The sequence below is a fragment of the Cercospora beticola genome, chromosome 1, assembly GCF_033473495.1.
Source record: "Cercospora beticola chromosome 1, complete sequence".
In the NCBI taxonomy this organism is placed as follows: domain Eukaryota; kingdom Fungi; phylum Ascomycota; class Dothideomycetes; order Mycosphaerellales; family Mycosphaerellaceae; genus Cercospora; species Cercospora beticola.
Window position 1 is genome coordinate 4,893,001 of NC_088935.1, and position 27,910 is coordinate 4,920,910.

Here is a 27,910-nt window from a genome sequence, read left to right on the forward strand (position 1 = left end):
TGGAGAATTTTGGAATAGGTGGTGAACGTTGGGGTGTCCATGGTGGAGGACGTTGCGCGGCGCTTGTTCTCCGGTTGGAATGCCGAATCGGTCCTGACGCAGCAGTCCGGCTTGATCGATCTTGCCGGAGACGCTTTGGGCTGCGTTCACGATTCTCTGGATCTATTCCTCCTGGTGGAGCGTGATCAGCAGTTGGTATCTTACGTTTCGGAGCCATGTCGTATCCTCGGTGCCAATGACTGGTGTTGGATGGAAGCTCAGAGCTTGAGGCGAGGTCAGATAGCTGAAGCTTGCGTCTGGATTGTTTCCATCAAAGAACAAGATGTTCTTTGACTTTGATCGCCGGATCCGGCAGCCCCCCTCGTGAATGAGTCGGGATGCAAGGCTGCTGTTCATTGTTCCCTATTGCAACGAACAGCAGATTCGAACCAAGTCCTGATCGTGTCCCAAGATGATTGAGTCTCGTGATCACGATTGCGAGTCCGAGGAAACAAAAGTTGAACTTCACTCACATTCCTGCCAAGACTTCGGTCTGGCCATCATGCAAACTCAAAAATTTCATTGGATATCGCTATCATACGCTTGTATCGCTAATTCTACGTTGTCTATCAGCATGATTCTCGTGACAAGTCTCATTGTAACCACAACCGGGATTGACGTGCAACTCACAGCTCATCTCGTTCTCCAACACTAGGCACAACCCTTTGCATGTCAAAATAGCCCTCGAGATCCATCCACTCCGCCGCAAAGGCCGTCGTCAACATAGCCCAGTCTTCCACGGTGGGCATATCCAAGTGCTCTCCGTCATCATTAATTGTATGCCAGACTTGCGGGAACGGACTTGTAATGATGTGCAGAATATCCACACCCCTAGCCATGAACGGGAGATGATCGTCTTCCACCATGCCTCCGCTCCAATAATCCGTACTCGATTTGCCACCTTCGTGCAGGAACGCACTTCCTTTGCTTTTGAACACTCCTGCTTTACGCAACCGCTGCTCCGCATCGGCCATTTTCTGGTACGCCCAGTGCGTAGTTTTGAAGTAAGATGGAACTTTGGGGTTCTTGCTCCCTAGCAGATCCAGCAACACGAACAGATCAATGGATCTCAGCGGGTTGCGGAAGTTGCTCAGTGCTCCATACTGCGTAGCTTCCCATTCTTCTGCCAGACTTCGGGCACCGTATAACGAATCTTCATGTGTCCACTGCAGAAAAGCCTCCTCTCCATCCAGGAGCAAGATCTGTATACCTCGGTAGCCTTCCAAAGCTCCGGCATCCATGTAGGTCCCTTCTGCTTCCTCTTTCGCCCACTTCTTCGTCAAAGCGTCGTCGATCGACCTCGCAGCATGCAGCAACATGGCACAAGGGGCGGCAGAATCCGTAGCACCAATGAAGCCTTTCGGCGAGAGTTTGCTATCGTAGTGGGCGACCAAGGCAAGTCTCGAGACATCTCCTTCCCCATCTGCCCAGGGTGGGTCGCGGGTTGCGATTATGTTGACGAAAGGGACTTCTTTACCCCTTGAGGTAGGAGTAGTTGCACTGCTGTTTTGATACGATAGCTTCCATTTGGGAAGTTGTGTATTGAAGAATTCCACAAAGTGGTTCTGCACCTTTGTCGACCCCGGTGTGCCTGGCACGCGGGGGATCAGGATCGGGGCGAGGAGCGAGCCAGTTTTGATGTCGAAGTCGGCGCCAGGGAGAGGCAGCGACTTCAAAGTCGCGTCGGAAAGGGCGGTCCATGCCAGTGTCTCGCGCAGGAGCGCAGGGAGGAGGTAGAGGAGCTTCATATTGGGCGGGACTCGGTCTTAGGTATTGTTCGATGTGCAGCTGGAGATATTCGGCGGGATCAAGCCATTGCGAGCGGAGTGCTCGTCCTTGCAGAGTGATCAGGCGGCGCCCAACAGCATCCAGGTCACTCCCTGCAACGGCCTCGAGGCATATCACTCGAGCATTGTCAGTCGGAGGTGCCAATGTTGGCGACGTTACCTCGCACCCCATGCCAAGGGTGCTGATCGCGGCGGAATTCCGCTCCGCCGCGCTGCACTTCTCGGAGGTGACCAGCTACAACTTTCATCCATCAGCATGTGATGTCCTCGATTCACAGCCTGCTCAGGCAGGCCAGCTGCATCAGATGCACCGCTCGACTCGTATCACGAAATGCCACGCCGGCAACATCGCGCCTCCGCGCTCAATGGCACGTCCGAACATTCCAACAGCCATCACGCCTTGCTAGCACAGCAGCTCCTCAAGCACGCCAGAAAAGTCCAGTCCTGACCAATGTCTACCGCGCTGGCACAGCCGCTACTCTCTCAGTCGGTATCACTCGCGTGGCAACCATTGTGGTCTTCCTTGCAGGCTCCACCGTCTACGCTCCATCCTACGTCTTCAGTCCAGACCACTCCAATTGGCTTGCCCTGGCTTTTCTGGTCGCTTCAGCAGTCCCCGCCATCGTGACAGCACTTGCGACTGGCCCCATGGTGCATGCGATCAGAGTTCATGTGCCAGACAATATCAAGCGATCCGGGAAAGAGGCGTTGCGAAGATTCAGCGCGAAGACTCCTCCGGACACAAAAGTGGAGTTATCATTCATGCGGTTCATGCCGTGGCCACAGAAAAGAATAGTTTCGTTCGCTACGCTCAGGAGGTTGAGGCCGAGCTTGAGAAGTGGCATCAGTAATTTGGAATATCTACCACGGGACGACAGACGGGACGCAGCCAAACGAAAAGAGTATCCATTATTTGACGCGTTGCTGAGAAGATGGATGGCGAGATACTACGTGAACAGAAATCAAAAAAAAGATCGCGCAGCTGTGCCGGGCGTTTGGGACGGAATGTGGAAGCAGATACCGTTCTCTGGAGAAGGCGATGATTATGTGCCGTTGGAGAGCGCCCCGAGACCATCTCCCAAGTTGAGACCTCCAGTGCCACCAATGGCCCCGATTGGCAGACCCTGAGAGTGCTCAGTAGGAGCCAAGCATCGTCTTACGAAGCTTGCGAGACCTCGGACGAACTGTGGCACGAATGAGCTGCAAACAAGTTGAAGCATCTGCTCGACAGAGCGCACGGCCATACTGACATATCCTCTATGCCAGCAGAGTAATGCACGGACTCAGTCGCCATCGAATACAAGTGCAAATGCAACCAAGTACGCAGTCGCCCTCAGCTCACCCTCAACGAAATTATGCGAATGCTCCACCAGGTGTTCCGCCAATATTAACAATCCACTGCCGAATCATAATTTTTCTCCACCACCGCCGGCGATGCTGCTGCCGAAGATTCCGCTGTCGACGACTCCGCTACCGACGCATACGTCTCGATCGCCATCGCCAACATAGCCCTCCTTCCACACTTCTCCGTCTCTACACACTCCCTTACCCTCTCCCGCAACTCGGGCTCCAGGATCTGAAACTCCTCGTCCTCCAACAACTTCCTTAACTCCTTCAAAAGGTTACCAATTCCCTTGACCAGCCCCCTCTTCGCCGCCTCCGTTGGTGCCAAGGGCAATACCACCTCCGGCATCCTCGCGAAATTTAAACTGTGGTAATCGAAATAACAGGAGCGGAACCTTCGTGTATTGCGCTCCGTGTGATCTCTCACATTGGCCACCACTACTTCGGACCAGATCTCTAATGCTTCGTCGAATTCGTCAACTGCCATTTTGATGCTCTTCGGATCCCCTGGATTTAGAGGCGGGAGCTGCTTAAGCCGTTGGATCTCGTTGGTGAAGAGCTCGTTGGCGGCGCCGTGGGCTCTTATGTCCTCCTGCGCTGCTATGGCGTTGTGTATTTGTTCCATCGCTGATGCTGGTGAAAGTTTGCTGCTTGTATGTTGATGAAGTGAGAGGTTGCTTTTGACGATTTAGAACTTTCATCGTGAATCTACTGTTTTGGCTGCGAAGAGGAATTGTTTGCTAGGAAGGAGCAGTAATCGCTCAAACTGCAAGAGTGAATGAGTTCGACGGGCAAGAAATGCATCTTCCCCTGTCTGTCACCCGCAAGATCTAGCAAGTGCCCGACAGGTTTCCATTGTACCTGCAAAGACCAAACATACGCGCAATGGAAAGCGCTCTGCGCCGTTCAGCATGCACATCGAAGCTCGAGACATGCTTCGAGCCATAGCAAGGTTGGACACAATTCAACACAATTCAACTTGAATGCTTTCCGACGCTGTCAATTGATCAGACTGGATCTTCGGATCGGTCGAATCTTCTCACGTGGGTCGATCGGAGCTCTGTCCTACATATCTGACAGCCCGAACGGCGAACAAAGAACGCAGCATTACACAGAATCGCATAGCCATAGATTCTGTGAGACCATTGTCGCATTTTCGCGATCACAGCCACGCGCAGAATAGAACCAGCAGGGGCAGTTTTCGATGCCTCATGCCAAGAAACCGCAGCGGCAACCTGATAGCGCAACACAGGCACGCCCACATTCGCGACCTTCTTCCGACACATCCAAGACCTGCACAAAACAAGGTCTACGTTCTAAACGCAGAAGAAGCCATTGACATGTCGCCCCGGTTTCGTGCCGCTCGATATAGTACTCATGCAGGAGCGGAACCACAATGCAAGTGGGCGGCGCTTATAGATCCTGCGTGGTTCGCCCAATCCTTCGCTTGCTTCGAGACATCCTCACCTTAGCTTGTGTCAAGTTTCCGCGCCGCAATGACGAACGCGCCCACGAAGGCTGGAGTATTCGAGCCTCGAACCGGTCAGGACTGGCCTTTTATGTTCAAGAGGCTCGTCCGTCCTGGGCAAGAGCCTGGTTCAGTTTCATCCACATTCGTTCTGGTTTGGACGTTCGCTCTATGTGAGGTTTACATATATCGTCAGAGCTTCTACTCTACTCTTGTTTGAGGAAAGAGTCAGACATCTGCTGGATCCTAAAACACAGGACACAACATGTCTAGCATAACTTCAAGTCTATCGGCGTCGTCCACAAGCGCGACTGCTTCTGCCACAAGCACCGATGCCACATACGACTTCAGCATCAAAGAAGCCACAATCCGAAACACAGCAATCGGAGTCTGTCTAGCCTTATTCGTCTTCCTCATCTGCGCCCTCGTCGGACTGGAAATCATGCGCCGGCGCATGAAGCGAATGCGAAAACAACTCCTCAAGTACATGCGACAAGAAGAAGGAGGCTACAGCACGCAATACTTGTCTCCCGACACCAGGGTCAAGATGGAACGAACGGGCAGCACGCCCGTCAGCTCCGATAGCGCGCGATATCAACTCGTCAGTCCGGTGGCCAGAGCTCCCGAGCGGAGCGTCACTGAGATTTCTGGACAAGGAGAGTTGTACGAGTCCGACGCGAGATCTGTGAATAGTTTCCATCGCGGGGACACCAGGAAACATAACAAGAATGTTTCGAGCAAGTGGTATGATTTGAGAGCGTATACGCATCGGGACTCCTGAGGAATCTGCTCGAATAGAAACCGGTTTTGAGCTTGATTTTGAGAAGAATTAATGACCCATGGCGAGGCTTGCGAAGTCGAACTGGAAGTGACTAGAAATTTTGGGAATCACATCTCCTCGCGATCTTGAGCCTCGCTGGAATGAGACTCTTTCTGGATTGCCTTGTTGGGCGCGAAGACAGAACTATTGACGTCCCTCTGAGGACAAGGCAATGTGTAAGTTACTGCAATCGAAATGGAGCGCGTGGAGCAGCCGGCGTTCATGGAATGGAAACACCAGCTGCGTCGTTCGACATACTCAAGTCCGAGACCTGTTGGTGGCATCGACCTCTACGCCTATCCCACGAGCCACTTCGAGAGTTCGCGAAACTTTACGCTATCATATCGAGGAATGGATAAAGTAGTCACGATTCAATGCTGTTGAAGGATTTCAGAACGCCACTTGCACGATGCATCGAAACAGCAACTCACCCTCAGGCTATCTCTCCGACGACAGCTGGATTCACATCAGGAAAAGAAATAAGAAGGATACGATGCAGAGTAATCGTAGAGCCTCAAAGAGCCACACGAAACACGAAATCAATTTTTGTCTATCATCAAGTCCATGGGTATCCGTCTCAAGTCATAGCTCATCTCATGTCATGCCAAAAACCAAATCATGATCACTCTACGCCCATTTGCCAAGCACACCCATCAAAACCATACCAGTGATAAGAGCGAATCCTGCACCCAGCGTCTTAATGAGACCGCTAGTCAGCAGCTCGCCACCCTCGATGACCCAGTCGCGAGCCCACATATCCACAACACCGACCCAAACCAAGACACCAGCTGACAACGCATCGAGCGTGCCGAAAGTAATAACAGTCGCTGGGTTGTTGCCGTTGAAAGTGTTGAGAACTCCAATACCGATTGCCATACCGATCGGAGTGATGAGGGCGAACGCCAGTCCCATGAGAAATTTGGTCGGGAAGATCGCGCCTGGAAGAAGAGCGATACGTGCTCCCAATGCCAAACCTTCGAAAAATTGATGGAAGACAATGACGACCAAAAGGGTACGGTAGAATGAATCACCAGCGACAACGAGCGTCAGACCGATCAAGACGGAATGGAAAATGATTCCTGCTTCCATGACGCCGACGGAAAGTGGATTATTTGACGCTCCTCCGTGATGGTGATCCATGGCGAGGAAAGCATCGCGATTCTCTCCGGTTGATGAGCCTTCGGGAGAGTGCTCGCCTTTACCGCGGACGTTAGCCGTGTGTGCTGGAAGTTCTCCACCTGATGGTTGACGTGAGGTGACGAAGCGGGTTCCAATGTATTCGATCAAGAAGCAGATGAAGATACCGGCCATGACGACCGCGGAAGTCGTTGCTTCGTAGCCGAGCTCGCCGATACATTCGTTGGAGAACATTAGGTCGGCGTGAGTGTACAACTAGATCCAAAGTCAGCGATTGTTATGATGAGGGGCACAGAGAAGCTTACGTGAATGAACGCCGTGGAGATAATGATTCCGGTACCGAATTGCTTGATGATCATCAAGATGTTGTAGCTGACGGCGGAGTTCCTGATGAATGGGATCTTGTTCAAGAACATAGGCGCGTAGACACCGATCGAACTTGTGACAAGAACGATGAATATCGATCCGACACGGAGTCCGATATCGTAGTCTCGTTCTCTGAGTCCACAAGACACGGCGCCCCCGCCAACGCAGTGCTCGACACCAGCGTGGAAATGGCATTGTTGGTTCTCTTCGCTCGCAGCACCCGCAGCAAGCAAAGCCACCTCTTCGCCAGCTGCGTCTAAGCAAAATGTAGTCTCTCCATGCGAGTGGCAGCCGGTGTAAGATTCGGGGATTTCGCCCGTTGGCTCCGGGTCGAGCTGGTACTCTTCGCCTTGGTACGTGCACCACACACCCTCGCCGTCGTGAGCGTGGCAGTTCGTCGCGGTGGTATCATCGCCCGTAGATGCGGCTTCAGCTTCATCTCCGTGCTCCTCGCAGTGCTGGGTGCCATCGCTGTGTGCGTGGCAATGTGCATTGCTCTCTCCCGTGGCCGCTGCTGATGGAGAGCCTGTAGTAGCGGCAGCAAGAACAAGCACGTCCTCGCCTTCTGGATCAACGCAGTATCTGTCTAAATTAGCGAGTGAAGGGCTCGGGTAGAGTTCAGGAGAAAACTCACTGCTGATCACCGTGAGAGTGGCAGTTCGTGTACTCAGCTGGCATCTCGCCAGTGGGCGTCACATCGATCTGAACTTCTGAGCCCGCGCCATTGACACAGAACAACTCTGTTGAATGTGTGTGGCAGTCCGTCACAGCGGTAGTCTGTGCCGCAGCTGTTGTGCTCGCGGGCGCCGTGATGGGAATAGTCGCGGTGCCGGAGACAGTGTAGGTGGCTCGTGCAGTCTGGGTACCACTGAGAAAGCAGTATTCGACCTCGACGCCATTCTCGGATCGGTTGTTACATCCAGTGTATGTCGTACGCTGTGCTTGTGCTGCGCCAATGGCGAGCGAGAGGAGAAGTGCTTTGGAATACATCGTCGTTCTTCGTCTTCACAACCACCACCTCTCAATCCAAGGTCTGATCGCAACAATCAGTCGATATGAGAGAAGTATCACAAACCACTGAGTCTGATGTCTCGCTCGAAATGGTTGGTCTCGTTCACACAGAAGTACTCAGCCGATCAAAGGCCCAGAGAAGAAATTCCTGGACTTGCCACGCGACAACGCAGGGACCACAACTCGTTGAACCTTGACAATTGCACCGAAGGCTCTGTGTGGCCATCTGCTCCGCCGCCGACGACGTTCAGTCCAAGCATGACCTTAATGGATACCAAGACATGAAATAGTGGGATGCAGTGCTTGGCTGCATCGTGAGGATGCGAGCATAAACGGATAACCTTACGGATTTGGAAAGATGCGATGGTGGCCAAGGTTGCGGATCCCACGTTGGAAAAATCATGTGGAGGACCATTCTCGTGTGGTGCCGACTAGCAAAACGTAATGGCGTGAGAGGCGATGGGGGTGGAGAGATGCCCATTAAGGTTGTCCTGGGCGGAGAGTCTTGGCTTCTTGGCTATATCACTTTGCACCGAACTCCAGTCTCTCACAGGAAGCTGTTGGAGGCGAAGTCCGCGTATTTGTCGCGATCGGTATTCGCAGAAAAATCCATCGGGAGAGGCGATCCAACGCGTCCACGAGTAGACCGTGCAATTCATGCGATAGACAGCACTTCTACTGACTTCGACCAACGCCATTGAACGAAAGGTGCCTTGCTGAAGAGATCAGCTATCCGTTGCCCGGTTTCCCTGCGCCCATAAGCTTGGGACTAGTCCAGAACTAGGGAATAGGAATGCACCTAGCGGAGGCCGAGCATCTCAGCAAGCTTGACACTTCTGCCATTCGGCAAGTCCGACCGTTTGCAAGGTCTTGTGCGGGTCGTGTGTGCATTCAACGCTGAAGATCCGAGATATGACGCTGCTTGACAATCCAATTGATCTTTGCTTTTCGCTTGTACAGCGAAGAAGGAAGCAAATCCGACTGCGAACCATCATGGTGATATCGTTTGCAGCAGATCTCACTGTGATGGCGGTTCTGTTCACGATCGTCAGACCGCATTCAGTAATCTCAGACGAGTGAAGCCCAGCAGTGGCTATGGACGCTACTGTTCTAGCCCTGCGAAGGATCCTGCCATGGACGTCAGTGGTGGAGGGCCGGAGGCTAAGCGCATATGTGCCTCAACGCTGATCGGATGTTGCTCTCGCGGCAAAATTCTTGCACCCCAACAAATGCACGGCCGGAGCAGGTACCAATGCACGCCTACCGTGATGGACAATGCCAAGTACGCACGCCGCACTCTTGCTGCATCCGGCAGGAACGTGGTCTTGGACGTGGCAATGACGCCCACGTGGAAAAGCAGCCTATCCCCGAATGTTCGATATAAGACCGGGTAGCAGGCCCTTGACCGAGAAGAGGACTTCACTTCGCAGGCCAAGAATTCCTTGTCAATCAATCCTCGACCACCGCACAAGATGTTGACTTTCGCTACCGCACTCGTTGCTGCCCTTGCAGTGTCAGCTGCCCCAACTGGAGAACAGAACCTCAAGCGCCAGGCACCATTCAGCAGCACTCAGCAGCCATGGAATGCCGGTGCCGTCAACGAATTCCGCATCCACAACAGCTGCAATGCGTCGCAGACAGCTCAGCTCCGCCAAGGTCTGAGTGAAGCCATTGTCCTTGCGCAGCACGCCAAGGACCACATCAACCGCTGGGGCAACGAGAGCACCATCTACCGAAAGTACTTCGGCAGTGCTCCTACCGCAGAAGCCATCGGCGCTCTTGACATCGTCGTGAATGGCAACAAGGCCAACTCGGTCTTCCGCTGCGATGATCCAGATGGGAACTGTGCCAACATGCCAAGTAAGTCCAGCTCCAGCTTCCCAACGACCTTCACTAACATCTTTGTCCAGCTTGGGGTGGCCACTGGCGCGGCAACAATGCTACCCACGAGACTGTGATCTGCCCAACTTCGTTCTTCGAGCGTCGTCCATTGTCGACCGTTTGTGCTTGGGGCTACAACGTCCGCGAGTCTTCCCGTCTGCTCTTCTGGGCTTCTGACTTGCTCCACCGCATGTACCACTTGCCAGAGATTGGACAAGGTTACATTGACCACTACGCCGAAGGCTACGAGGGCATCATCGAAGCCGCTGCCAGCAACAGCCCAAACACCACCCGTGACTCCGATGGACTCCAGTACTTCGCTCTGGAAGCTTACGCATACGACATCATCGCTCCCGGAGAGGGCTGCCCAGGTCCAAGCGGTCCACCAAACACGAGCTCTTCTTCTGCCGCTGCTCCAGCCGCGACAAGCTCTGCCGCCTCGATGACCTCGTCAGCCGCTACTACTGCCACTTCAACGGCTGCTGCGGCTGCCAGCACTGGATCCGCTGACTCAGCGGATTCCGACACTGATGTCCCAGCTGTAAGTGCAAATACCTAGCCATAGCCCACGAATGTGAATCGCCGCTGACCTTGCTGCAGAACTGCCACACCCACGCTGATGGCTCGCTGCACTGCGTTTGATTGATTTGAGCCTGCAGACCTCTCCGGGTAATGACGGAATGATCACGACTAAAGGATTAATGTACATAGATGCACGCTCATAGAAACTCACGAACCAAGTTCACGATTCTACCTTGCTTGCCTTTCGATCAGGCATGGTGCATGCTCTCAGACGATCGTAGGAGTGAACGGGATGCATTCAGCTTGCCATTGTGTGATCACTGAACCACTATGCCCTTGCCTTTGGACACTTGTATGAGTGATCGTGTTGCAAGTAGCAGAGCTTGTCCTTGTGTTCAGTGACGCTCGCCAGGTGTTTGCGAGCATTGATTCGTGAGGAGCCACCCCAAACCAAGTCTCAATGCTTACTCATGGACAGCCGGATGAGTGATCAGAATGCACGAAGCTTGCTCCTGGCCTTTATTGAAGGTTGTGGAGCATCTTTCGTCGAGAGTCGAGACTCTTCTTGAATCGCTGCCTCAAGCGAACGCTGTTGCCTTGTGTGAATAACATGAAATGTCGCAATGATGTCGAAGTGTAGAAGCCGCGCCACTGTGGCACGCGTACCCTCCAGTTTTTCGAGAAGGTGAGGCTCCAGAATTCGCATGATCCTACGCCGGGTTTATCCTGAATCCCACGCCGCGGCTGTCGTTCCGTCACACGAGCCGTCCGACTGTCCAATCAAAGATCCAGCGTTGCGAGCCCTGCAGGGAGGCCATGTCGTTTAGCACCTCCGCAACAACAGATAAAGTCGAGGTCTCGCCCTCCAATACGAAATACGCGTGTGCGATGCTTCCTTCCTGACCAGCAACGAATAAGTATGGACTGCAAATTTTGGTAATGAACGTCTTCAGCACACTCAACGTTTGACCGGACACAGCACAGTCTTCATCGGCATTGTATTGGCCCGTCGATCGCATTCAATTATTGGCACCGAGGGAGCAACCTTGGCCAAGGTCATCGAACGCTTGAGCCTCAACCCGGCGCGTTGCACGTTTCTATTACTCCGGCCAACATTCTATCGCATCCATTGAACTGCAGGGATGGCCGCTCCGGCTTCGAACGCGCCGAATGCAGGCAACACGGCGTCCGGACGACGAAGACGAGGGACATCAGTGTCGAGCGTAGCGCAAAGCGTCGTGTCCGCGACGGAACGAGTTCTCGATAGCGATCTCCCACCAGGCTTTCTCGCGGCGACCGCAGAAGCTACGAGCAAGGCGCCAACGATTGGAGAGATCAGAAGTGGAGCGCTCGCACAACCCGATACAGTGACACGAAGCAGAAGTGTGAGCAACAGCAGAAGACATGCGAGGCTGTCGCGGGGATCAAGAGACTCTACAAGACCGACTCAAGAGCATGAGCAACATGCGTCGTCGCCAGGGCTAGAGCCTTTTCCGCCTTTGGCTGAAGAGCCGACGAAAGTCAGTTCAATTGAGAAGCCGGGCCTCTTGGAACGAGAAGAGACGCGAGAAGAGACGCCCTCTATCTCGATCAAGAAGCAGGAATCTATCGCGCCTCTGAGCCACGCAGACAGAGCTCGGTCATCGGGATACATCCCGCCTCAGAAATTACCGTGGACGACTTCTACAGCGAACGCTCTCGTGGCATTCTGGAAATGGTTCATCACCCCATTCGGCTTCCTTGTGACGCTCTATGGGCTCAATGTTGTAGCGTGGGGAGGAATGCTCTTTCTCTTGCTTTGCAATGCTAGTCCAGCAATGTGCTACGCTCCAGATCCGAAAAATCCTGGACAAAAGTATTTCAACTGCAACGACATCGATAGTCCACGCCGAAAATGGATCGAATGGGACAGCCAGATTCTCAACGCGCTCTTCTGCGTCACAGGTTTCGGACTGGCACCTTGGAGATTTCGAGATCTGTGGTATCTTATGAAATATAGATTTACGAGCGAGAAGAAACATGGCTTGGAAAAGAAAATGTATGGTCTGCGAAAGCTGGGTGCGTATTACAGAGGGTGGTTCCGGCTCCCGGGACAGACAACGCTGGATCAAATGACAAGCCAGGAATACATCCGATCACTCGCGGCATCTTCCCCGGACAGCTTGGAGGCAGCAATGTCCACGAATCCGGCATTCGACCCACGACTCCCTATCCCGGCAGTGAAAGCGCCTGCACCACCCTTGACCGGCGTGCGAGCGCCAGATACAAAACTGTGGAAAGTTGACTTCTTCATCTGGATGCAAGTTTGGAACACATTCTTTCAATGCTGCCTGTGTGGTTTCATGTGGGGAATGAACCGATATGACCGTCCATCCTGGAGTACGGGCCTTTTTGTTGCCTTGGCGTGTGGTGTTGCGGGAATCGGCGGGCTTGTGAGCTTTCTTGAAGGAAAAGCAGTGAAACGAGTGGAAGGCCAGGCTCCTACCGGTGTAGCAGGGCAGACCGACGAAGAGGTGGACCTGACTGTTCAGAGAATAGTGACTGGGAGCGAGGCCGTTGAGCCGAAGATGGCTAAATAATTTGATCTTCAGGCTGTAATGAGAAGCGATGACATTGGGCTACGATATATATCTGTGTACAGAACTCACCTTGGGTTGAGGAAGACGACAGAAATGTCAATATATTGATTCTGGTCCGAATCTGTCCTCAAAGTCTAATACATGCGCACGCGACCTGAAGAAATATGCATGCTGTTCCCCTGCTAGGGGAGCTGTGAAGTTGTGCCAACCAAGGTAGCACTCATATGCACCGCTGCTCATCATCAACAGCATGGCTGGGGAGAATCCGTTAAGGCAGGAGATGGTGCAGCACAACGGACGGGTGGCAGGACGAGCGACAGCCATTTCATCTTGACTCGAGTCACATGGATGGAAATAAATAAGAAATGGCGGAGACTAGGAGGAGAGTCGGGTGTGATCGGCTAAGTTGCGCCGGGCGAGCTTGCTGCTAAAAGTCAAAAGTTCTCGAGCCGCTTTCGTCGATGATACACTGACTTGTCTACTTTCCATCATCTCTGTACAGTACCGTTTGGGCGCAACTTCATTGAGTGTACAAGTCGTTCTCTTCTTGTCACTGCTTTTTTCGGTTCTTTCCTCATCCTCCATCCCCTTCGAGCACGACGACCGAGAAACACTTTGGGATCCCGGCTGGCACAGGAAGGATGGCTGCTGATGATGCTTCGATAAATGGTATGTGCGAGCCATTGAGAGTCATGCACTATTGCACGCACACGCCTGGCCAATGCTCTCGATATGAGCTAGGACACTTCCATTGACATCGCCAGAATCGAAGCAAGATTCGACGAAACCCAGCGACGACCAACCTCACGCGATCTCCGAAGCGAATGGCACCTTAACCAATGGAGACGACCATGAGGCATCAAAGGCTGATGGCGAAGCACCGCCAGCGGAGAATGTGTTCCAGCTCACTGTCAAGCTGCCTCATGCTCCAGGGGAAACACAAATAATGGTGTCGAGCCAAGAGCAAGTGCAGGACATCCGGCAATCCATCATCGACACACCCCACACGTTCCAATACTCGTGCTTCCATCTGGAGCACCAGGGCAAGCGCATCAATGACTTCGTTGAGCTGCACGAGGTGGAGGGCATAGTTGCTGATCCAGTCTGCAAGCTTGTGGAGGACCCATACACCGAATCGCAGGCGCGGATGCACGTTGTGAGAGTGAGGGAACTCATTGGCGCTGCCGGTGATCGAACAGATTTGGTGACGGGCATTGATGCAGGCCTCAGTCTCTGCGACAGCGTTGAATTGACGGAGAAGACAGACAACGAGCCTGACAACCCGATCACTGGCTACGATCTGAACGCACCAGGCTCTGTATCGACACTGCTTCCAAAGGCTCGCGATGCTGCACCAAAAACTGTCAAGAGCATCTCATTGTCAGCCTGGAATCCTCCTCCATACCACCTCCGCAACAAAGGCCACCTCCTCTACCTTCAGGTTGTCACGAATGAAGGCGAGCAGTTCTACGTCACCTCACATGTCTCTGGCTTTTACGTGAACAAGTCGACAAACAACAAATTTGATCCAGCTCCGAGAAGCTCCCCGAAAAGTGCATCGGCACATTCCCTCATCAACTTGCTCAGCCAGATTTCACCATCGTTCGAGAGCAACTTCAAGCAGCTGCAGGAGTACAATGGCAAGCGCGACCCGCTGGCATCGTATGCTCTCAGCAATTGCATCCCCGCCGCGCCCTGGCTCGCGTCCACTGCTTCTCTGCAGCATCATCAGGCCGACGTCATGCGTACGCAAGAGGCATATTTGCTGGGAGGTGTGGAGAACGCTGAGACACTCCGTGACTGGAACGAGGAGCTCCAATCGACCCGTGAGCTGCCTAAAGAGACGGTGCAGGATCGCGTGTTCCGAGAAAGATTGACGAGCAAGCTATTCGCCGAGTACAACGAAGCAGCTGTGCGCGGTGCTTGCCTTGTGGCTCGTGGGGAGGTTCAGCCATTGAACCCAACGGAGGCCAAGGACGCACAAATCTTCGTCTACAACAATGTCTTCTACAGCTTTGGTGCTGATGGAGTGGGCACCTTTGCCAGCGATGGAGGTGATGAGGCCGCAAGAGTCGCAACGGGCAAGGATGTGCAGGGCGTGAAGGCTGTGAATCAGCTGGACATCAATGGCCTGTTCACACCCGGCACCGTTGTCGTGGATTACCTGGGCAAGCGTGTTGTTGGTCAATCCATCGTTCCTGGCATCTTCAAGCAGAGAGAACCTGGCGAGCACCAAATCGACTATGGTGGAGTTGAGGGCAAGGATATTATCGCATCAAATGAGGGCTTCGTCCAACCCTTCAGCGAGCTCAGCAAGGCAATGCGCGTGAAGAAGCATGCTGTCTGGGACAAGGAACTGAAAAAGCACGATCTCGAGGCCAGTGTTGAGACAAAGGGATTGCTGGGAACTGACGGCAGGAAATATGTCCTCGATCTGTACAGAGTCACACCTCTGGACATCTCTTGGCTCGAGCAACACCGCGGCGATGACCAGACTGAGGAGAAGCGATACCCGCACCGTATGACAGTGCTGCGTCCCGAGCTCGTCGATTCGTACAGGTTCAAGCAGATGAGAGAGTACGTAGGAAAAGAGCTCGAGAAGAAGCAGGCTGAAAAGGGACAATCCACCGCAGGCGCTTCAGAGGAGAAGCCCAAGGAGTTGACAAGCGACGAGGCAGAGGACAAGAAGGAAGACGGAGAAACAGCGGAGGAGACAAAGCCAAAGCAGCAGGACACCGTCGACATCTCCAACTTCCAATTTGCGCTCAACCCTGATGTCTTCAGCGGACAGCAGCCGCAGACCGAAGAAGAGAAGGAGGAGTGGGCACAGGATGAGGCTCTTGTACGTGCAGTGTGCGAGTACTTGACCTCCGATGTTCTTCCTAAACTCGTGCACGATCTGCAAGAGGGAGACGTTGGGTTCCCAATGGATGGACGTGCCTTGGTTCGGGAGATGCACAGGCGCGGTGTCAACATTCGCTACCTGGGTGAGATCGCCCGTCTCACATCCGAGAAGTCCGACAAGCGACTCGTAGCTTTGCAACAGCTAGCACACCAGGAGATGGTCAGCCGAGCGTTCAAGCACATCGCGAACAAGTACCTTCGCACATTACCTCCATGCTTCGCTCAGAGCTGTGTCTCCCACCTGCTTAACTGCTTGGTGGGCACGCAAGCCAACGCTAAGCCCTACGCTGAAGTTGACACCGAGCTCAAGTCGCTCTACCCAGAAGCCTCATTCGACTTTGAGAAGGAAACCCCTGAAGGCTTGGACGCAGAGATCAGACGCCAAGTGTCCCTACGATATCGTTACGATATTCAGAGCGATCTCGTGCAAGACGGCAAGCGGTTGCAGCTCGTGCGAGAGGTGTCCAAGAAGCTTGGATTCCAGCTCGAGGCCAAGGATTACGCCTTCACGAAGGAGGCGGCCGCTGCTCAACCACAATTGCACGAGAAGCAATCTGCAGACTCGCTTGCTGAGCCACAGACTAACGGTACGTCGAACAGCAAGAAGAGCAAGAAGAAGAAGCAGCAGGCAGAGAGCTCTCCATCCCGCGCGCAAGCAGCCACGCCGACGGGTCCACCACAGACTTTCCACCCTGACAACGTGCTCAACATCGTACCTCTTGTCAAGGAGGCTTCTCCAAAGAGTGTCCTTGCTGAGGAGGCACTTGAAGCCGGACGCTTGAGCTTGCAGCAGGACCAAAAGGAGCTCGGCCAGGAGCTGCTCCTTGAGAGTCTGAGCTTGCACGAGCAGATCTATGGCATCTTGCATCCCGAAGTGGCTCGCGTCTACTATGCTTTGTCCACTCTGTACTATGGATTGGAGGAGAAGCAGGCTGCGGTCGAGCTCGCGAAGAAGGCCGTCATCGTTTTTGAGCGAACTCTCGGCATCGATGATGCTGACACCATTCTGGCGTACTTGAATCTGAGTCTGTTCGAGCATGCGACGGGCAACACCAGAGGTGCGCTCGCCTACGTGCGTCACGCACTGAACTTGTGGAAGATTGTCTACGGCATCCGCCACCCTGATTCGATAACCACGATCAACAACGCGGCCGTCATGCTTCAATCTTTGAAGTCATTCCACGAGTCGCGACTGTGGTTTGAGGCGTCTCTGGACATCTGCGAAGAGGTCTCTGGCAAGCAGTCCATCAACACTGCCACGCTCCTCTTCCAGCTCGCCCAAGCGCTTGCCCTCGACCAAGACTCGAAGGCTGCTGTGAGCAAAATGCGTGAGAGCTACAACATCTTCAAGGCAGCTCTCGGACCTGAGAATCAAAACACCAAAGAAGCGGAGAACTGGCTCGAGACCCTCACTCACAACGCGGTCAGCCAAGCGAAGCAGGCCAATCTCCTTCAGAACCGTAAGATACTTCTGAGGACAGGCCGGCAATCCAAGGTACAGCTCGGCGGCACCAGACAGACGCCTCCTGCGGGTCAGTCGGCGCCCGATGCGCTGCAGGCAGCGGCCACACCGAGCCAGGGTGGTGTTGATCAGCGTAACCTCGATGAGCTTATTAAGTATATCAACGGCGAGAGCGCGAAGCAGACGACACCCAAGAAGAAGACCACGGCCAACCCAAAGCGTAGGCAACAGAGGGCATAAATTATCTCTTGGATACATGTATTGATTGCTCTCTCCTGGCGAACTTGGCATTGGTACCATCTAGCGACACTTGAGTAGAAGAAACCAGTCGGCGGAGGCTGGCGGGCAAATTGTCCCAATGGATATTGCGGAATAATGTTGCGGAGCCGAACGAACCAAGGAGCATCGCCCACGACTGATTGAAACATTGTACATTGTAGATGGCACTTGTGTGGAGGTGAAACAAAAGAAGAAGACGAATAAGTTTTGCAGAAGAGGTTTAATCACCACTCACATCGCTTTCAGAGCAGAGCGCGCATTATTGTACAAAGAAAGAAAGTAGAATTGTAGAGATTATGTATAGTAGGAAAAGCAAAAATTCTGCACTATTGAGACCTTGATTGAATGAATAGACAAACTGCGTGACGGGTATGTTTGGAAGAGTTGGTGTCCGAATGCTCGAGACGACTTCATCGTAGAGAGCTGAGGCGACCTCTGAAAAGCCTAGGCGACCGCATGGAAGGTTAAATCAGCTGTTTTTGAGGTCGCCTCAGCTTTCGTGCGGTCGTCTCAGCTTCGATACGGTCGCGTCAACTTTTGTGCGGTCGCCTCAGCTGTCATGCGGTCACATCAGCTCTCACACGGTCGCCTCAGCTTTTTGGACGTCGCCTCATCGTTGATTTGGTTACGCCAACATCGTGATGGCTGCCAACTTTGTTCTCTCCTGTCCTTGTCGCTTTGCCGTTGGTATTCGGCATATCACTATCAGCTGATCGATATCGATGCCAACCTGGCAAGGAGCCAGTCAAGGGGACGGTTGGATGGGAATGAGAAAAGAGTATGAAAGAAACAACGGCCAGGAGAGCGATATGGATTGAAGACCCCACCTATCCAGTCGAATTTTTGCTAAAACATGACCATCATGGCCGTAGCCAGGACGTTTCGAAGCAAAAGACCCCGAACTTGCCAAAAATCCATCTTGCGCCATTTGACGCCATGCTGAAATCTGCACAGCCGAGCTGGAAACAAATGACCATGTCCCCATCAAGCCACTTCTTCTTCGTACATTTGACACTCTTGTCGGTCATTCGTTCAAGCTGTTGCGCTCACGCTGTCAGCATTGCCGGCGCATTGCCAAATAAAAATCCGAGGCTTCTCCTCCGAACAGACGTACAGTGCGCCGCCTCGCGTGGTATATTATGAGACATACCTTGGGTCGCCTTGAAACACCCTATATGCAAAAAGCAGGCGTCAGCTCAGTATACTGGATCGTCCTCCTCCAAAGCCTCCAATTTCGGCTTTAATCTACAAATTGTCTAAGCAGGGGTTCAGTCGAGCAGTGGCAGAAAATTCGCCCGCACCGGGGAAAGAGATGGGGACAACTTACAAGTGACCTTCATAGTAGTCGAGTAATCGTTGTGGGCATTTCTGGCGCAAGACGGGCATTTTGTGCTGGGTTTTGCGATCATTGTTCCACTCGAGCAGCCCTTCGAGGGTTTGGACCCCCCTGCTCTTGTTGATTGTGCCATCTTCGTCCACTTCATCGCCTTCGATGATCGCTGTGACACGCGTTACGTGATCTTCCCAGAGTCCAAGCGGGGGTGTCCATTCGGCGCCGTTGGTCTCTGACTTCCGCGAACGGCCTTTCTTGCTGGAAGTTGGTGCGGGTGATTCTTCCATGGCGGAAGACGCTCGCTTGCCTAGACTTTTCTTCGCGCTCTTCTTGTCTTTGTTCTTGTTAGGAGGTTCAGGGGTGCCGCCAACCTTCCGGTGGTATGCTTCTAGCAGATCTTTCGCTCCCTCCTCGCTGGTGAGATCGTTAGCGCATAGTATTTTGGCACGATGTTGAACATGCATACAGATTCTCAATCGGCTCCCATGTGCGATCTGCTTCGTCATCGTAACCGACCCATTTTATCTCGTATACAGTCTTGCCCCTAACAAATTTGTGACTCAAAATCTTCTCCACCGCGTATTCATCTTCCGCCTCATCGTCGTCCTCGGACTCCTCGGGCTGGGTTTTGACTGCTTTGGCGGGTATAGCGTCGGGAATGTCGACGTCGCTCCCGTCGGAGTGTAGCGGTGCTGATTGTCGTCAGTCCAAAGCGCGCCAGTAAAGATGCTGCGCTTCTCATACCAGGCATCTTCAGTGCAGTTGCGCTGGAGCGCGTGCCAGCTTGCGGGGTCCGAGGTCGCGATTCGCGTTGTGACTTGTCAATGCGTGTCTTGATGATGCGCGATCGCGTAGATGCTTTGCGCGGTGCCGCTCGTGTTGTTGTTGAAGGCAGTGGAGGGCGTCGTGGGCGCAGGTTAGTGACCGAAAGTGAGAGCTTCGAGGGCGTTCATCTCCGCTCAAGACGCGACTTCCGTTTGAAGCTCTCGGCTGCTCCCGCAGCTTTGACGCGACTGCCCACGAAAAGTTCGAGAAGCAGCAGCGGGCAGGAACGTTTTAGTCAACACCACGCCGTCCTCACTTGAACGCCTTTCCCGACTCGAATTTCTGACGAGTGTGCACGGCTGAATATTTGCAACTGCTAGAGAAGCTGTGGGGAACCCGCCGTTGACGAAATTCTGCCTTGAAGGCACTGGAGGAGAGGAAACATGGCAGGACAACCGATGAGTGAGTTGCACAAATCAGGATGAGTTGGAAAGTGAAGCAGGAGCTAATACAGAATAGACCTCGATCTGAGCAATGGTACGACGCGCGACAAAGTGAGAGGGTATAGATACTGACACTGAGCAGCTCAGATCACACAGGATGAGTCGGGACGTCCCTTCATCATCGTGAGAGATCAGGGAAAGAAGAAGAGAACACATGGCAACGAGGCAGTGAAGAACCACATTCTCGCCGCTCGCACTGTTTCATCGATCGTCAAAACATCCCTGGGTCCCCGAGGCCTCGATAAGATTCTCATCTCGCCTGATGGAGACATCACAGTAACGAACGATGGAGCGACGATTTTGTCGCAAATGGAGATCAAGGACCACATCGCAAAGCTGCTCGTATCGCTTTCGCAATCGCAAGATGCAGAGATCGGAGACGGAACAACAGGTGTTGTGGTTTTGGCAGGCGCACTGCTCGAGCAGGCAGCGGAACTCATCGACAAGGGAATTCACCCCATCCGGATAGCAGATGGATACGACCAGGCTTGTGAGGTGGCAGTCGCAGAACTGGACCGGATATCAGATGTGATGCCCTTCACTCGGACCGAAACGGACAACCTCTACAAATGCGCGAGGACATCGCTGGGCAGCAAGATTGTGTCCAAGGCACACGGTCAGTTTGCACAAATGGCAGTGGACGCTGTTCTTTCTGTCGCAGATCTGGAGCGAAAGGACGTCGACTTTGAGCTGATCAAGGTCGATGGCAAGGTCGGAGGCTCGCTAGAAGACTCGCTCCTGGTCAAAGGTGTGATCGTGGACAAGGACTTCTCCCACCCGCAGATGCCTTCAGAGGTGCGCGACGCCAAACTCGCCATTCTCACATGTGCGTTCGAGCCTCCCAAGCCAAAGACAAAGCACAAGCTGGACATCACGAGTGTGGCCGAATTCAAGGAATTGCAAAAGTACGAGCAGGCTAAGTTCACCGAGATGATCCAACAGATCAAGGACACTGGCGCCAACGTTGTTATCTGCCAGTGGGGGTTCGACGATGAGGCAAATCACCTGCTTCTCACAAACGAACTTCCTGCAGTGCGATGGGTTGGCGGACCTGAAATTGAGCTTATTGCAATCGCCACAAATGGTCGCATTGTGCCACGCTTCGAGGATTTGAGCGAGAAGAAGCTTGGTACTGCGGGCGTGGTACGGGAAATGTCGTTCGGCACAACGAGAGAGAAGATGTTGGTCATCGAGGAGTGCGCAAACTCTCGCGCCGTTACTGCTTTCATCCGAGGCAGCAATAAGATGATTATTGATGAGGCCAAGCGATCACTGCACGATGCACTATGCGTCGTACGCAACCTGGTTCGGGACAATCGAATCGTGTACGGTGGTGGAGCTGCTGAGATCGCTTGCTCTCTGGCGGTAGAGAAGGAGGCACTGAACACACCTGGACTGGAGCAGTACAGCATGCGGGCATTCGCTGACGCACTTGATGCGGTGCCAATGGCACTTGCAGAGAACAGCGGTCTGAGCCCAATTGAAGCCCTGTCTGAACTCAAAGCACGACAGAGCAAGGGTGAGGGCAGAGGTCGCCTTGGCGTTGACTGCATGCAGACTGGATCAAATGGTATGTCGACATTCCGGAACTCATCAAGAAAGTATGCTAATCTTTTTCACAGACATGAAGGAACACTTCGTCATTGATCCCTTGATCTCAAAGCGCCAACAGCTCCTGCTCGCCACACAACTTTGTCGCATGGTGCTCAAAGTCAACAACGTGATTGTCGCTGGCTCGGATGACAACGACTTTTAGATGAATGCTACGAAATGCAGCGCATAGCGACGGCGTGAAGGTCTAGATGGCCCATATAGAAGGAGTCCCTCTCATGGGAGGTATGTACATGGTGCAGCACGTGTATATTACTACCACTTCTGCCAGTCGGTCGACTTTGGCGTGTCCAGTCACATCCCGCAACGATCTCAGAGTATTAATGCAGGTACAAGATAGCGCGGCGTGCCAACGTCAAAGCCTGACCGACGGATCTTCGGCACAGAATTCTCTTTTTGCGTGGCGGCGCATGCAGAACGGAAAGCGATGAATGCTGTGAACGAATCATCAATTGGTCCGTCGAGTAACGATAAGCACCACGTGCACTTCTCTTCTGCTGTCTTCGACCTACAAGATTCCCACTATTCTCCTGTCGTATACTGCTCACTGCCTCCAGCTTTCCCCACGACGCTCACTTGGCGAACCTTTGGCAAACGCCGATATCGCTGCCTGCTGCCGATCATCCAGTCTGCCCACATCTAGCAAATCGAACACAGTCGAATGGATGGCACGCACCATAGACACGCCCGTACTGAAACCGCGGATACTGTAGACTCGACTGCGACTACGCTGCTTGCAAGTGCTTCCAGCAGCAAGCAACCCAGCTTTGAGGAAGGAAATCGATGTGCAAATGCCGGACTAGCATCTCATGAACAAACAAGCCATGTGCGTAGACGTAGGAACACGTTAGACGATGTCTATACAGAGGACGAGGACGGAACAGAATCCGATGAGCACGAAGCATTACTCTCCCGAACCAAGGCCACGCGTTCCAACGATCTGACCAATGTCGCAAACACTGCCCATGCCGTTGACGAGGATGGAGGCGATGCACCTCCACCACAAAGCAACGCCAAACCTGAGCCCGTAGCCTGGCGAGATCTTCCAAAGAAAGGACAACTCACAATCCTCACGCTTGCACGCCTCTCTGAACCACTAACGCAGACAAGCTTGCAAAGCTATATGTTCTATCAACTGAAGAGCTTCGTTGGACCTGATGGACAAGCCCCAAGCGATGCCGTCGTCGCTCGACAAGCAGGGCTTCTCGCTGCTGCTTTCACGGGAGCACAGTTCCTGACAGCCATGATGTGGGGACGACTGGCCGATAGCGAGTATATGGGGCGCAAGAGAGTGATACTTATCGGACTGCTGGGAACTGCCATCGGAAGTCTGGGCTTCGGCTTCAGCCAGTCTTTCGCCGAAGCCATGTTCTGGCGTGCAATCGGTGGAGTACTGAACGGGAACATTGGAGTCATGAGGACGATGATTTCGGAGATCGTGAAGGAGAAGAAATACCAGTCGAGGGCGTTTCTGCTCATGCCGATGACATTCAACATTGGAGTGATCATTGGCCCGCTGCTTGGTGGCATTCTGGCTGATCCTGCTGGGACTTATCCCCATATCTTCGGACCTGGAGGGACTTTTGGAGGAAAGAACGGAGTGTGGTTATTCATGCACTTTCCATATGCGCTGCCGAATTTGATCAACGCCGCCTTCTTGATCGTGAGCACGATTGCGTTAGTGCTTGGACTGGAAGAAACGCTGGAAGGTCTGCGAGGCAAAAGCGATTGGGGTCTTAAGCTTGGTCGACTGTTGATGAGGATTGTACGCAAGAAGAGAGCGATGCAGCAAGATTATGCGCCACTGGAAGCTCGTGAGGGAAGCGTGGATGTCGAAATGAGCACATCAGAATCTGCACAACACAACAAACCCGCCAGCATCAGAAGGAAGCTCCCATTCTGCAGGATCTGGACCAAGAATGTGCTCTTCACTCTCCTGGCACATGGCCTCCTGGCAATGCACGTCGGGACATTCAACAATCTCTGGTTCGTCTTTCTGTCCACGCCACGATATAGTCCCGACTCCCGACAGGAAAAGCTACCATTGCCAGAAGGCTATAAACAACACCTGCCGTTCACCTTCACTGGCGGCCTCGCTCTCCCTCCCCCAGCAATTGGAACTGCCCTCGCCATCCTCGGCGTTATCGGCATCTCCCTCCAACTACTCGTCTTCCCTCCTGTCAGCTTCTGGCTCGGCACAATTCGCTCTTATCGCTTGAGTCTCCTTCTTTTCCCTATATCCTACTTCCTCGCACCCTACCTCGCCATCGTTCCCAGCACGTCTTCTCCGCCCGCTCAAGCTTCCGGACTACTTATCTGGCTCTATATCACCTTGGTCCTCGCGATTCAAGTCATGGCCCGGACGTTCGCGCTACCAAGTACTGCAATATTGGTGAACAATGCGAGTCCACATCCGAGCGTGCTGGGGACGATCCATGGCATTGCGCAAAGTGTAAGTAGTGCTACGCGGACGATCGGACCGGTCTTGGCGGGACATATTTATGGCGTCGGGCTGGAGAGAGGGGTCGTGGGTGCGGCTTGGTGGGGTATGGCTGCGATTGCCGTCTTAGGGGCATTTGCGGGTAGGTGGGTAAGAGAGGGAGATGGACATGAGATATGGCTAGAAGGTGAAGAGAAAGAGGATGGGAATGGTAGGCGATGACGAATGATAGACCCAGATGTCAGGATGGACTTCTGGCTCGAAGGTGAAGAGAAAGAGGATGGGAATGGTAGGCGATGACGAATGATAGACCCAGATGTCAGGATGGACTTCTGGCATCAGGAGCCGCGATACAGAAATATGCCAACACATACGTGGACCAATGTCTCGCGGAGGAAGCACTCGGTGACGCGATGAATTAGGAAGTGAAGTGGGAGGTAGTTATGGCGAGACGCGAGAGACACGGAGTGGCAAAGTGAATGGCATCGCCGATGTGAAGCATCTATCGTGGCGGCGATGTCAGAGTGAGGGATGTTGTCGTACGAGTGGTGAGCTTGCCCCATTTTCGCACAAGAGACCTCACTTGACACTTGCAAAACGGCACTGAAGACTCCAGTCAAGGATCCAGGTGGCTCATTGATCGTCCGACCACAAGTGTGCTTGTTTCAAACCGCACTGCAGGAATACTTTGCAACCAGCAGACACGCCGATCGACGACTCGTTGACCTTCAGCAAAATGCCGACCAGCAAACAAGGCGAGAAGAGAACGGTAACGCCGGAAGAGAAAGCACAAAAGCAACATTTCGAGATTGAGCGCACTGAGAAGCTACGCCAGCATTACCCATCATGGACTGGCACATATCGCTCGGGCGGCAGCCCTAATCTCAAGACTATCGCCACCTTCATGAATCTCGCCGACGAGGAAGAGGCGGTCAAGATGCTCGATCACATGCGTAGCTTTGTGTTCGAGCCAGGAACTGGCTACACGAGACCTTTCAACGAAATGTCCCTCTCCGCGAAGAACCAGGCATTTCGAACACTCATACAAGACGACAGTCATCCATTGCATGTTTACGCTCTCAATCAAGGCCTTGAGAGAGTGTCGAGAAACGCAGTTACCTTGAAGGAGATTTTCAGCAAGCAGCTCTTCGCGGAGCATGACTGGCCAGAGTCAGCCGGCGAGCCAGATGAACCCACTTGGAAGTTCGTGGCCAATATGGTGAAGTATTGGTTCCATAAAGATTTGACCGCAGACACACCAGCCCATAGAGAAAAGGTCAGGGCCCAGGACAAGAAGGGCCGCGATAAAAGGCGACAGATAAGAGAACAGAACAAGCCAAATGAGCCGGAGGAAGACGTTGGACAAGGCGCCCGGCGAAAGCGCAGGACTACGCAGGCTACCGGCTCACGAAAGCGTACAGCTGTCGAGAGCGAGGATGGTACGAACTCGGACATAGGTGTGTCTCATCTGACAAGATCGGAAGATTTTCATGTTCCAGCGGAAGCTCACAATTCTCACTTTGATTGGGCATCGGTTCCATTCGCTTGCCGACTGATGGGCTTTAAGTACAAACATGACGAAGAGAGCTGGCTTTTGGTGCCCCTGATGTTCGCAAAGCCAGGAATCGGCGAACCGCAAAACGCGACAGGCCTGGACAGGGATGCGATCATCAAAGCTGTACGCAAGCGTTGGCGGTTGGTTGGATCTCTGAGCTTCGACGGCCAGCCAGAAGAACGAGTTGCGGAGGTGATTGAGGAGAAAGCTGGAAGCGAACGGACAATTCATATCGAGTTTGACCAGTCCAAAGCGATGAGGTTGGATTGAGCGCGCATATACTGGCAGTATACAAGTCGTTCCTGGTTCTACAGCTTCGACTGCAACTTGCCTATCCCAGCAGCTTGCTCTTTCTGAGCTTCTTCCCGCAGAACACGCTTCAAAATCTTTCCACTTGCGCTCTTGGGCACCTCGCTCACGAATTTTACGCCACCTGTCAGCTTCTTATACGAAGCCAGACGCTCTGCAACCAGCTTGTGCACATCTGCCTCGGTGATATTGGAACCGGGCCTGCGCACAATGTATGCTCGGGGCAGCTCGGCGTCAGAATTTCGAGGCGCAGGAAGGCCAATCACTGCAACATCAACGATATCCGGATGTCCCAGTAGCACGCCTTCGAGTTCCGGAGGAGCGACTTGGAAACCGCGGACTTTGATGAGTTCCTGTAGATCAATTAGCGTGTTGAGATTCAGTCGATAAACAAACCAAGACTTCTTTCCTCACCTTCTTCCGATCAACAATATAAAACTTCTTCGTCTTCCCATCCCTATAAACAATATCCCCCGTCTTATAATACCCCTCCTTATCCCACGACTCCCGGTTCGCCTTCTCATTTTCAAAATACCCATCGATAATACTTGGTCCCCGAACGCAAAGCTCCCCTCGCACATCATGAGCCGTAACATCATTCCCCTCATCATCAATCAATTTGACATCTGAATTGGGGAACCACGTATTCCCTACGCTCCCCGTGTCATCCTCATCCGGGTAGTAGAACAACGTAAAAACACCCGTCGTTTCTGTACTCCCCAAAACTTGTGTGAAAGTACAGTCATCCGCACAGAGAGCTTTTAATCTTTCTCCAGAATCCTTATCGAGCGGCGCAGCTCCACATCCAACTCGTCGGACACTTTTGAGGGAGTATTTGTGTCTCAAGGGGGAATTTATGATAGCGATGACCAAAGGAGGCACCATCCCCAACAAAGAAATCTTATACTTCTCGACCGCAGCGAGATAAGGTTCCAGATCGAATCTTCGCATCAAATACATGACATGACCTTTTCGGAGAGGGCCGCAGTGAACGGCAGGAACTGTCGCGACGTGAAAGAGAGGCAGTGGGGATAAATTTGTGATCGTCCAAGGTGGCTCGGAGATTTCGTTGACCATGGTGAACCACGATGTTGCGTTGTAGTGGCTCTGGACTGCCATCTTCGGCGGACCTGTTGTTCCAGAGGTTGTTAAGCGGGCGACGCTGGTTTTGCGGCAGATGTCCTTGCCTGTGAATCGGTTCCAGTCTTGTTCGCCGTGTTCGAGGAGCCAGGTCCAGGATTTGAAGCCTTCGGGACAGGGCTGGCCGCGGACGTTGAAGATGAAGATGTTCTCTTTCGGTACGTCGCCGGAGCTTCCTTCCAAAATGTTTGGAAGGAGTTCGGGTTCGACGATGATGTATTTGGCTTTCGCAGTTTTGACGTGGTGGCTTATCTCAAATGATGTGTAAGCTGGGTTGGCGCCTGTGAAGACTCCGCCGGAGCCCACGATGGCGAGGAAGAGCATGCAATAGTAAATGTCATTGAAAGACGATATCATTACGCAATCTCCTGATTGTATGCCTGCGGCGCGGAAACCTGCGATTAAGCGTCGAACGACGCTGCGTGAGGAGTTCCATGAGAGCGTCCTGGTGGGGTTCTCGAGATCGATATATATCTGCAAGAGGTCAGTCCACCTGTGCTGTTCTACAATTGCGCTCTGCTGAAAGGAACGCTGGAAGACTTGCAGGCGCATCTTTGTCATAATCGCAATGATCAAACGTCCAAGTAAGCAGGTCTTCCGCTGGGAGCGGGTAGGACCAGTCACTGAGCCAAGGCATAGTGGTATCGATCGATCG

At 53.1% G+C, this 27,910-nt stretch overlaps 12 protein-coding genes across 12 annotated transcripts; 7 read left to right on the plus strand and 5 right to left on the minus strand.

Moving 5' to 3' along the window:
- Positions 1-574: 574 nt before the first annotated feature.
- On the minus strand, positions 575-1,787 carry RHO25_001946 (uncharacterized protein; the record flags this gene model as incomplete). The annotated part of the gene is made up of 2 exons (XM_065602152.1): positions 575-596; positions 670-1,787. 2 exons carry the CDS (start codon positions 1,785-1,787, stop codon positions 575-577), a joined length of 1,140 nt encoding a protein of 379 aa, XP_065458224.1.
- Positions 1,788-3,213: 1,426 nt separating this feature from the next.
- On the minus strand, positions 3,214-3,795 carry RHO25_001947 (uncharacterized protein; the record flags this gene model as incomplete). Its single annotated transcript, XM_065602153.1, has 1 exon — positions 3,214-3,795. One exon carries the CDS (start codon positions 3,793-3,795, stop codon positions 3,214-3,216), a length of 582 nt encoding a protein of 193 aa, XP_065458225.1.
- Positions 3,796-4,903: 1,108 nt separating this feature from the next.
- Positions 4,904-5,419, plus strand: RHO25_001948 (uncharacterized protein; the record flags this gene model as incomplete). The annotated part of the gene is made up of 1 exon (XM_065602154.1): positions 4,904-5,419. One exon carries the CDS (start codon positions 4,904-4,906, stop codon positions 5,417-5,419), a length of 516 nt encoding a protein of 171 aa, XP_065458226.1.
- Positions 5,420-6,085: 666 nt separating this feature from the next.
- Positions 6,086-7,951, minus strand: RHO25_001949 (uncharacterized protein; the record flags this gene model as incomplete). Its single annotated transcript, XM_023594544.2, has 3 exons — positions 6,086-6,850; positions 6,901-7,543; positions 7,596-7,951. The coding sequence occupies 3 exons, from the start codon at positions 7,949-7,951 to the stop codon at positions 6,086-6,088; spliced, it is 1,764 nt and encodes a 587-aa protein (XP_023458878.1).
- A 1,493-nt stretch (positions 7,952-9,444) lies between these two features.
- RHO25_001950 (uncharacterized protein) lies at positions 9,445-10,495 on the plus strand (the record flags this gene model as incomplete). Its single annotated transcript, XM_023594545.2, has 3 exons — positions 9,445-9,832; positions 9,883-10,394; positions 10,454-10,495. 3 exons carry the CDS (start codon positions 9,445-9,447, stop codon positions 10,493-10,495), a joined length of 942 nt encoding a protein of 313 aa, XP_023458875.1.
- A 1,022-nt stretch (positions 10,496-11,517) lies between these two features.
- Positions 11,518-12,954, plus strand: RHO25_001951 (uncharacterized protein; the record flags this gene model as incomplete). The annotated part of the gene is made up of 1 exon (XM_023594546.2): positions 11,518-12,954. One exon carries the CDS (start codon positions 11,518-11,520, stop codon positions 12,952-12,954), a length of 1,437 nt encoding a protein of 478 aa, XP_023458876.1.
- A 641-nt stretch (positions 12,955-13,595) lies between these two features.
- Positions 13,596-17,560, plus strand: RHO25_001952 (uncharacterized protein; the record flags this gene model as incomplete). The annotated part of the gene is made up of 2 exons (XM_023594547.2): positions 13,596-13,623; positions 13,719-17,560. The coding sequence occupies 2 exons, from the start codon at positions 13,596-13,598 to the stop codon at positions 17,558-17,560; spliced, it is 3,870 nt and encodes a 1,289-aa protein (XP_023458871.1).
- Positions 17,561-18,795: 1,235 nt separating this feature from the next.
- Positions 18,796-19,683, minus strand: RHO25_001953 (uncharacterized protein; the record flags this gene model as incomplete). Its single annotated transcript, XM_023594550.2, has 4 exons — positions 18,796-18,844; positions 18,927-19,346; positions 19,399-19,624; positions 19,677-19,683. 4 exons carry the CDS (start codon positions 19,681-19,683, stop codon positions 18,796-18,798), a joined length of 702 nt encoding a protein of 233 aa, XP_023458874.1.
- Positions 19,684-20,140: 457 nt separating this feature from the next.
- Positions 20,141-21,956, plus strand: CCT5 (T-complex protein 1 subunit epsilon; the record flags this gene model as incomplete). The annotated part of the gene is made up of 3 exons (XM_065602155.1): positions 20,141-20,159; positions 20,283-21,770; positions 21,823-21,956. The coding sequence occupies 3 exons, from the start codon at positions 20,141-20,143 to the stop codon at positions 21,954-21,956; spliced, it is 1,641 nt and encodes a 546-aa protein (XP_065458227.1).
- Positions 21,957-22,472: 516 nt separating this feature from the next.
- On the plus strand, positions 22,473-24,473 carry RHO25_001955 (uncharacterized protein; the record flags this gene model as incomplete). Its single annotated transcript, XM_065602156.1, has 1 exon — positions 22,473-24,473. One exon carries the CDS (start codon positions 22,473-22,475, stop codon positions 24,471-24,473), a length of 2,001 nt encoding a protein of 666 aa, XP_065458228.1.
- A 514-nt stretch (positions 24,474-24,987) lies between these two features.
- RHO25_001956 (uncharacterized protein) lies at positions 24,988-26,076 on the plus strand (the record flags this gene model as incomplete). The annotated part of the gene is made up of 1 exon (XM_065602157.1): positions 24,988-26,076. The coding sequence occupies one exon, from the start codon at positions 24,988-24,990 to the stop codon at positions 26,074-26,076; it is 1,089 nt and encodes a 362-aa protein (XP_065458229.1).
- A 38-nt stretch (positions 26,077-26,114) lies between these two features.
- Positions 26,115-27,892, minus strand: RHO25_001957 (uncharacterized protein; the record flags this gene model as incomplete). The annotated part of the gene is made up of 3 exons (XM_023594553.2): positions 26,115-26,468; positions 26,530-27,729; positions 27,800-27,892. The coding sequence occupies 3 exons, from the start codon at positions 27,890-27,892 to the stop codon at positions 26,115-26,117; spliced, it is 1,647 nt and encodes a 548-aa protein (XP_023459978.1).
- Between the last annotated feature and the right edge of the window lie 18 nt (positions 27,893-27,910).